Below are 10,247 nucleotides of genomic sequence, written 5' to 3' on the forward strand. Positions count from 1 at the left end.
GCAGTGTCCCTGTAGCATGCTCTTTTTAGGTCTTTAGGGAATAGACCGAGAAGGGGAATAGCTGGGTCAAATGGTGGCTCCATTCCCAGCTTTCCAAGAAATCTCCATACTGCTTTCCAAATTGGCTGCACCAATTTGCAGTCCCACCAGCAATGTACAAGTGTACCCTTTTCCCCACATCCTCGCCAGCACTTGTTGTTGTTTGACTTCCTAATGGCTGCCAATCTTACTGGAGTGAGATGGTATCTTAGGGTGGTTTTGATTTGCATTTCTCTGACAGCTAGAGATGGTGAGCATTTTTTCATGTACTTGTTGATTGACTGTATGTCCTCCTCTGAGAAGTGTCTGTTCAGGTCCTTGGCCCATTTGTTGATTGGGTTGTTTGTTTTCTTATTGTCTAATTTTTTGAGTACTTTGTATACTCTGGATATTAGGGCTCTATCTGAAGTGTGAGGAGTAAAGCATATTTCTCTTTGACTAAGTCCTTCTCACAAGCAAGATAGCCATATTTTAATTTTCAAAAGGATAAAATAGACAATAAGAAAATTCCGGAGAAATTAAAGTATATTTAACATACTGATGTATTACTACAAACTTTCAGAGTATTTAAAAATCAAAGTTTGTAGTGGAATTGTATTACCTCAAACTTTCAGACTACTAAGTAAGCATTTTGCTTTTGGCAAATTCTTTGAGATTGTTGATTGTTAAATCGGACCATTCATTTTTATTTCAGTTGAGTTGTGTTCTCTCTTATCACAACTCCAAGCATGCTCCTGCCCAGGGCCTTTGAGAGCCGTGTTCCCTGAGGCAATGCCCTCACTCCATTCAGGTCTTTGCTTCAATGTCACCCTGTCATGGAGTCCTTCCCTGACCACTTGCATGAAATAGTCACTCTTCACTCACCACGTAAGATGATCCCTCCTCCTATGTCTTCATAGTTCTTATCAACCTTCTCCCAGTATACATTTGTTCAGCTATATCTTATTTATCTCCCCCAACTAGAATGTCAACTCTGAGAAGAGTGACTTTGTTATGCTCTCATGATCATCAGCACCTGCATAAATGTTTTACAGTCGATTCTAATAAATATTTATTAAATAAATAAATAAAATCATTGTGTTAATTGTACTGAGTTTAATATTTTGAAGCTTTGAGTCTTTTTTTAGGATATGAATCCTGCATAATGAAAACCTTCTAGATCAACATTCAGTGCATTTGAAGAGGCACAGCTAATTTTCTGTTTTGCTGGAACAATATTTTTCTGCATTGCCACTCAATCTCACACTCCTTATTTATAGGAAAAATGCCTCCCTTAAACCCCAACATCAAGTCAGTCATTCCAAACCTCTTATAATGTTTAGTAGGAAGTGTTGTCTCATTAAGAGACAAGCGATATATTATAGAAGTATTATCTTATAATCATAAAACACATGAAATATAAATTAGACTATTCTTATCTGATTATGTTTGAACAATTGCTATTCATATACAAATTATATGATAAATGGAAATGATCCTAAATTCTAAGTAGAATATAAACTTGATAATATTTGCCATTAGAAAAAAAATAAAGTACATTCAACATTTTAATAGGAAACACAACCTTCTCATTTCAATCTTCAGGGAGCTAAACAGTAAGCAAAACCTATACCTAGGAACACGTCTCCATGTGTGATTTGCAACTCCTATAAATTAGGAGGCCTCAGCATTGTTTTATTTGTAGTTTTGGATCAAATGTACAATAATGGTCTTGCTGTTCCTTGTGCAGCTGTGTAATATAAAACAAGTATTCACTTCTCTTCTATAGTCCTGGTTCTAGGGAAATCACTCCTAATTATCATTGTAAGGATTATTTAATTATATAGTTTCAGAGGATTTATGGAAAATTATGAGAGACTGTGTAATGCTGCCATATGATACTGTGGCAGCACAATGATGGATCCCAAAGAGATCCAAGTCCCAATTCTGAAACTTTCAGTGTTCCTCTATGTGGCTCTGAAGGACTCTGTAGATGTGAGCAAGTTAAGGATTTGAAGAATAAGAGTTCAGGAAAACCTTTAGGGTAAAGGAGGAATTAGGAGGAGGGAGCATGGGAAGGAGTAGGAAGATACTGGAGAGGAGATTGGCCAAATTAAGTTTCCCTGTATGTACAAAGACACCACTATGAAACTCACCATTCTGTATAATTAATGCACACCAATAAAAAGAAATGTTTTAAAAAGAATATGACATCATCTAGGATTATCTCTGTGAGTCCTAAAAATATAGAGAAAAAAGGTAGGGGGGGAATCCCACGAAAATAGAAGAGAGATCAGTGGAATGGAGGAAGGGGATTGAAGAGGAGGGAGAAGGGATGGGAAAAGAGAGCAATGGTGGAATGAAGCTGACCAAACTACTGTGTGTGTGTGTGTGTGTATGAATGTATCACAGTGAGTTTCCTCTTTGGGTATATCTATAATGCACTAATTTTAAAGAGCTATAAATACATAGAAGAAAGACCAGTAGAATGAGGAAAGGGAGCAAGTGAGGGAGGAGAAGAGGGAAAGAGGATGTACTGGGAATTGAAATGGTGCGAATGCTTGTATAATTATGTCAAAATGAACCCCAATGTTATGTGTAATTATAAGGCACTAATAAAAATGAAAAAAATTCTTGTATCCTTATGAAATACAGTTAGAAACATTTAACCATAGGCAAAACAAGATTCCACAAAGTCACCAGGGTGACAAACCGAAGCCAGGTGACCAGAGGGCATGAAATTCCACAACCCATGGAGGATGGTAGAGGCAAGAAACGCAGTGTCTCTGGAGCCCATGAAGGGACCATGGCTCTGAGAGATCATTGATTCTGCTCGTGGAGATGATTTCACACTTCTGGTTTCCTTAACTGTGGAAGAAAAAATATGTGCTGTTGTAAACCTCCACATTTCAGTACTTTGTTAACAGCAGTCACTGGAATGAATACAAATCCTCACCAGGTGTTATCCATGTGATAATTTTTATTACTATGGCACATTTGCTTGGGGGAATTCACCAGGAAAATCCTGGAATTTCATTTGTTGGGAAGTTATTTGTGATTGATTCACTCTCTACACTTGTAGATATATTCAGATTTCCTTTTTCTCTACAGTCGGTTTTAGTAGTGTGTATTCCAGGAATTTGAATTTTATCTGTTATCCAGTTTGTTGGTATGCAGCTATATATAATATTTTGTTATATTATTTTTATAAGGGCAGACATGATATCCTTGCTTTCACTTATTAATTTAATAATTTGAGTTTTCTCTTTTTTCATAGTCAGTCTATAGAGATTTATCATTTTGAATAATCTTTCCAAATAATCAATTTTTTGTTTGTTGATTTTTATTATTATTTTATTACATTCTGTTTTGTTTATTCTGCTCTAATCATAGTTCCTTCTTTGTGCTCCTTCAGATTCTGTTTTCACAGTTAATTCTTAAAGTTTCAAGTTAGCTTAAACACTTGAGATTATTTTTTATTTTTTGTCACTTAGAGTTATAAATTTCCTATGACCACTGTGTCTGCTTCCTATCACAAAACAGGATATGTTGTTCTTTCAAATTTGTTTTTCTATAACTATTTTTTACATTTCTTTTGATGTATTTTTTACTGAATGATTATAGATGAGTTTGTTCATCACTTTTATGTGAATATTTAATATTTTCCTTGTTACTTATTTCTAGTGCCATTGCATTGGGATTGGTGAAGCTGTTTTATCTGAGTTAAATCTTTAAAGCTTATTCAGACTGGGTTTTCAGCCTAATATAGGGTTTGTCAAACTGACTGATTCATAGGCAATTTGGAATTCCACTGCTCTTGGGAACAGTACTCTGTATATATCTGTTTGTATGGCTTAGATTGTGGGTTTGCTCACATGCTCTGCTTCTTATTGATTATCTCTAGCTATTGTATTCATTATTGAAATGGGGGTACCGAGGTCTTCAGCCCTCATTGCAGAACCATTTATTTCTGTTGTCAACATTTGCTTTTATATTCTGGGCCTCTGGTGTGTGTGTGTGTGTGTGTGTGTGTGTGTGTGTGTACACATTTTTATATATACACATTTATATATTATCTACACTCACTTTCCTAATTAATTGTCCCTGTTATCAATATACGATGTCTTATTTCACTCTTCTAAGAACAATTTTTGACTGCCAGTCTATTCTATTATTAGTATCATCATACTAAGAAGAAACCTGTTTTGGTTTCCATTAGTATGATATATATATATATATATATATATATATATATATATATATATATATATATATATTCCTTCCTTTTACTTCCAGTTTGTTTCTTTCAATGCAAACAGGTGTTTATAGGCATTATTCAGGTTAATTCTATTTTTCTTATAAATTCTTTCAAATCTTTATTTTAATTGGTGAATTTACACTTAAGTTCCTAATGAAAATGAAGCATTTACATCTCCATTTTGGTATTTGGTATATATACAAGTGTGTGCACGTGCATACCTGTGTACAGAGGCAAAGAGGTAAAAATGGGGAGAGATAGAATGAGAAACAGAGGAAAAAAGCAGAGAGAGGCATTTATTATTGGGAATTGACTGTGCACAATTCTGGAGGTGAGCAAGTCCAAATCAGTAAGCTTGGAGAGTTAACAAAGGCTGAAGAATTGAAGGCTGCCTTTCAATGTGAGGCAGAGATGTAGGAAAGCTCATGATTCAATCCATCCAAAGGTTAGGATCGATCACCATTAATTTTTTTCATTGCCTGGTGGTTCAGAGACATGAGGAACACAAAGTGATTAAGCAGCAATTTTAACTTCCAGTTCAATAGAATCACTCTCATATCTCCTGGAGAAGCATTTCTCACTCCCATTGATGTCACTTCCATTTTTACCTATTTCTGGACCTATGAATCTTGACAATGAGAGAAACAAAATCACTTGTTGATAACAATTCTGAGCATATTGGGTAAGAAGAAAACATCAGGAATAAAGGAGATCCCTTAGGACTTCTCTCAGTATAAATGTGCCTTGTGATTAAGTATCAAGGAAAATTATAACAATTCAATTAAAGCAGAACAACTAATATCCCAGATCCTTCAGAAATGAAGTTTTGGATATTCACACCAAGTAAGAACATGACCAGCTGATGTGCTTGCTAAAGCTAAAGGTAATAACAGAATGATTAGCAGAAGAGGGCAGCTATGAATACCAGTTCTGACTACAACACCATTAAATAAATTAAATTTGCTATTGTAATGAATATCTCTTCTTTATTTTGTTATTGATATATGTGTGCTTGCCTTCTTGTATAATCTATTTCTTCCCTATGTAATCCCATTATTATGAAACACAAGATGTGTTGACTTAGATCATATTATTTGGATATCTCAATGCAGTAAAGTTGAACACATGAAATTCACCACCACAAAGAACCACATTACATGTAATTCTGGTAAATCATCTACATCCATGGGTACCTGTCATCATGGGATGCCTGCATGCGTTTCTTCTATTTATGGGTCCATTAGAGTCCGTATTATGTACATTTGCATTTGAATGTGGTAGAAAGAAACCACATGTAAAATGAATGGATGCATTAATATCTTTAAAAAATGGGGTTTTTGACAAGCTGGTCCTAAGATATTGTAACCATTCTCTTTTAGGTACTAAATTCAAGAAATAATACTTGCAGATCTAAGGATATCATTTCTAGAACTTAACTTCAGTGTGGTCCATAAAATGTCTACATACATGGAAAAGAGCTAAGTGAAATAAATCCAGAAATCATGCATCCACAAAGGAAAGACAAAACTTCTAAAGATTATTTTTCTTCCAACAAATAAAAATATCCTTGACCTTTAGGAATGCACTCTTTATCTCCTTGTTCCTGAGGCTGTAGACCACAGGGTTCAGCATGGGGATGACCATAGTGTAGAACACAGATGCAATTTTGTCTGTGTCCATGGAGTGACTGGAGCTGGGCTGTAAGTACATGAAGATACCTGTCCCGTAGAAAATGGAGACTGCAGTGAAGTGGGAGGCACAGGTGGACATAGCCTTCCTATGTCCTGAGCCTGAGTGCATCTTTAAGATGGTGACAAAAATGAATATGTAGGATATCCAGATAACTAGGAGCGCAAAAAAGATACAGAAACTCACAATATAAATAAGAACCAGTTCACTAATGTGTCTGTCAGAGCAAGAGAGAACCATGACTGCTGGAATATCACAGAAAAAATGGTGGATCACATGGGACAAACAGAAGGACAGACTGAATGTGTCTCCAATATGGATGGAGGCATTTAGGAAACCAATCACATAGGAGCCTGTGACCAGACTTGCACACACACTTCCTGTCATGATGCTGGTGTAGTGCAAGGGCTTACACACTGCTGCATATCGATCGTAGGCCATTGAGGCCAACAGGTAGTTTTCCACAGTAACCAGAGCTGCAAAAAAGTACATCTGAGCAGCACAAGCATTGTAGGAGATGACCTGGTGTCCTATCAAGAGCCCAGCCATGACTGTGGGAGTGACAGAAGAAGAGGAACAAAAGTCCACCAGAGACAGGTTTCCCAGGAAAAAGTACATGGGAGTGTGGAGACGAGAGTCCAAGAGAATCAACAGGATCATCCCCAGGTTCCCAAGCACAGTGATGGTGTAGATGAGGAGGAAGGTCACAAAGAGGGGAAATTGCAGACCAGGGTCATTGGTCAGTCCCAGCAGGATGAAGTGTGTCACTTCTGTCCTGTTCTCCATTGATGTTTTCTGAGAATCCTACATGGTCTGTAACAACATCAGCAACAAAGAACAGAATGACAAAGAATTTGAATCAAAACTGGAAAGTATAATTAGAACATGTAACTATACTTTACAATACTGCCAGTATAACAATAACCTGTACTTGGAATATTTCCAGAAAAGCATGTTCTTGAAAAACCATGAATGCATTACTTGCATGCAGGGTACCATACCCTTGAATCTGTAGAATCTTAATTATGTATGCAATTTTGAAATTTTATCACTTGTGGACAATTTAATTGCTTGATGAAAATTAATTGTATGACTCTATGGGTCAGTTCACTACTGATGACCTAGTAAAAGCTGACTCTTCCTTGTTGCCCACCTGCCTGGAACTGCTGTAGGCCCTGTGGATGTATATCCACTGTCTCCTCCCAAGAACATTATGAGTTTAATTGGCCGTTACTTCAAGTATATAGTGAACCACAAGAGAAATTTAGTCATAATTGCCCAAGTGTTAATGACAACCTCAGCCCTGGACCCATGCCAATCTTTAACACATGTTGATTCATTCCTAAGTCTAAGGGTCTCATTTAAATTTAGATAAAATTGTTTTTAAATAAATTCATAATTACTCATTGTTCATTTTGTTTCCAACTCAGTGTTTAGGATTCATGGTGAATTTGAAAATGACTGAATAGGTGGAAAACTCATCTTGCTCAATGTATGTTTGCCTTTCATCAGTGGTAAAACAAACAAAATCTGGAAGAGCGAAATGATCCTTCTTTCAACCACATATGTGTACTGACTAACTTTTCGAACTCTGAGTTGCACTGTGACCTTTCCCCCACAATCTCATGCTTATTATCACCAGCACATCTACATAAGTTGACAAACCATGTGCCTAAAAATGCAAACTTTTAATCAAGCTGAAGATGAGTTTTACCTCTTGAATCATTATAGCACATTTGTATGCACTGTCCACATGCTGGGATCACAGGTTGGTGGAGCAAGTTCAGTGGGTAGATGCAATTCTGTGTGAAGGCAGGTCATCTAGCATAGCAGGCACAAAGCTTAGGTCTTGGAAGAGACGAATATCAAACCTGCTGCCATTACCGCACAATAGACACTAGTCCTAACCTACCTCCCCAAGATATCCCACTTTCATCTTCAAAGTGAAGTCAGAAAAGAGATCTATGTTCAGGTATTATTGTGAAAGTTAAATAAGGAAGTGCATTAAAAATAATAGAATGCTGGGTATTAAGCCTAGCCTCCTGAGTGCCAGGTATTCTGTTACTGGGATGGGATTATGGTCCATGCTGATTTGATCAAGGTGAATGCTGACATCCAGGGCTTTGGCTGTAGTAACTTTATAGTCTTGAAGCTTCCCTCTTCCCTCCCCAACTTGCCTTTTCCCCTGCATTAGGACCACTCACATTTCCTGTGATTTCCAGTGTTCTCTATCTTTACCTTAAACAAATGATTGTTGCTCCTGCAATTCCATGTGAGCTATTTATTAAAAAAAAAAAAATCTTCCTTAAAATCTGTGTTTTTACTTGAGTAAAGATCCATTTTTCTTAGATTCATTCTTTCTCTTGTCACTCTTATAGCCAAGTCACAGAGCTCAAGGGTTGAAAGATCTATTTATGGGCTGTCTTGAGGCTCAAAGACCTATTGTGGTGGCAACATCTATTTTTATTAAATGCTTCATTGTATAGCAACAGTATTTCAAACTTCTTCATTCACTTTGTTCTGCCTAGGCTGGCTTTGAATTTCCGTGCTTAATTGTTCCATCTTCCTCAGTCTCCAGATCAACAGGGACTCTAGGAATGCCACACTGCACCTCGCTCTTTCTTATTTGAATTCAGCCTTGGGAAGCATTTGTATCCAAAATTAACTACTATTCTTTCCCATTTGCCTGCTAGAGCTTTGGCATTTCCAATTTTTGAGCTCGCCCTTATGAAGTCATTATGTTGGCCAACCTTTAATTTACAAGAACATTTTTAGCAAATATTAAATTTTATAACCAATGATAATGGCTTTGTGTATGAATGTGCGTATGTGTGTGTGTGTGTGTGTGCATGTAAGGATTGTTATTAGTTATTCTGTATTTTTATTCTTACATTACAATGAAGTAAATCCAGGTTGTATGCAGTTATCTGATCTTCAAAAACATTATATAGCTAATAACGAGAAAGACTAAAAATTCACAATTTAAAGCCATCTTCAACCTAATTTCAAAATGTATACTTTTAGTCACAGCATCATAAACACTAGATGTATCTAGTATTATATGTAGTAATAATCTATATAGTAATAATTTATGTGAGACTATAGGGAAAATTATAATGCATTCAGAGCATGCCAATTCATTTAGGACTCTTGTAATTTAATAAAGGATCATTTCACTAGTCTGGTTTTGTTGTTGATGATTTTTTGTTTGTTTGTTTCTTTCTTTATCTTTAGCAATAGGTAAATATATAGAGAAAAGATGACATCAGCAGCTAAACAATCAATGTGCAATATGTCTTACTTTTTTGTCCATATTTTTGGAGAAATAGCACTGCTAAATTCCCCATGACAAAAGTGTTGGCATCCACACAACAGGCTCACTTCCTGTTTTAAGAGCAGCATTGAAAACAGCTCTTTCTCTTTAAAAACAACTCACAGTAAGTATAGCTGCACCTCTGCTTTTGCATGAACTATGCTTCCCTCTAATAATGTTCATGGAATATATACTCTTACCATACTATTGGAAGAGAAAGAAGAGTCAATTGAGAACATTCCATCTGAAATCATAAAGTAAGCCATGGGCTTTCATGAGTGCATCAGAGGAGATCCCGGGAAGTAATCAAAAGTTTGCAAAATCTCTACAAAAGAACATCAGCATGTATCAACTTCTGAGTCTTCCATGGATTCTTTGTGTTGTGGAAGAGTAGCTTACCTCCTCCTTATTTGGAAAACAAATATGATAAGATTACATCGCTCACATAATGTTGTGTCTGAATATGGCAAACACAGGAAGTCTAGTGAATATCTCGTGAAGAGCTGATTACTTCAAAGTCAACCAACAAAATTTTAAAATTTGAGTCTTTTTGGCTGGGTTTGAAGGCTCAGCAAATCCTCAGGTCAGAAGATGGCCCATAGATAGTAAGCACTGATTATCATTCAGATGAATAATTGGTGTCCAATGGGGAGGGCCATGAATGTGACCCTTTTAAAACAATGTGGCGTTGAGTCATACTGGGATTTCAGAGGCTAATCTTGGAGATCTGGTGAGGATTGCAGACTTTGAGACCTCTGGAGATTCCTCCCAGGAGAATATCTGCAGTTCTCATCCTACTTTTCTAGGGAGGAAGCAATTAAACAGTCCGTGGGGGTTAAGCTGGTTATATTTAGTGTGCACACATGTTTTGGTGTTACTTGTTATTTCTTATATTTCCTAATTAATGCATAATTTCCATAGGGTAACCCCTATAGTTTTAGTATCTAATTCCAAGAATTTTGTCTAGTG

At 36.4% G+C, this 10,247-nt stretch overlaps 1 protein-coding gene across 1 annotated transcript; it reads right to left on the reverse strand.

Annotated features, from left to right (window-relative positions):
• Nucleotides 1-5,806: 5,806 nt before the first annotated feature.
• LOC124092729 (olfactory receptor 5B3-like) lies at nt 5,807-6,751 on the reverse strand. The gene has a single exon (XM_046444534.1). The coding sequence runs from the start codon at nt 6,749-6,751 to the stop codon at nt 5,807-5,809; it is 945 nt and encodes a 314-aa protein (XP_046300490.1).
• Nucleotides 6,752-10,247: the final 3,496 nt, after the last annotated feature.

The sequence above is a fragment of the Marmota monax genome, unplaced genomic scaffold (genome assembly GCF_021218885.2).
Source record: "Marmota monax isolate L192 unplaced genomic scaffold, Marmota_monax_Labrador192_F-V1.1 WCK01_AAM20220418_F8-fsc00038, whole genome shotgun sequence".
Classification (NCBI taxonomy): domain Eukaryota; kingdom Metazoa; phylum Chordata; class Mammalia; order Rodentia; family Sciuridae; genus Marmota; species Marmota monax.

Bases quoted from the DNA above. Each gene is read 5' to 3' on its own strand.
- LOC124092729 (XM_046444534.1), bottom strand. From the start codon at position 6,751: ATGGAGAACAGGACAGAAGTGACACACTTCATCCTGCTGGGACTGACC.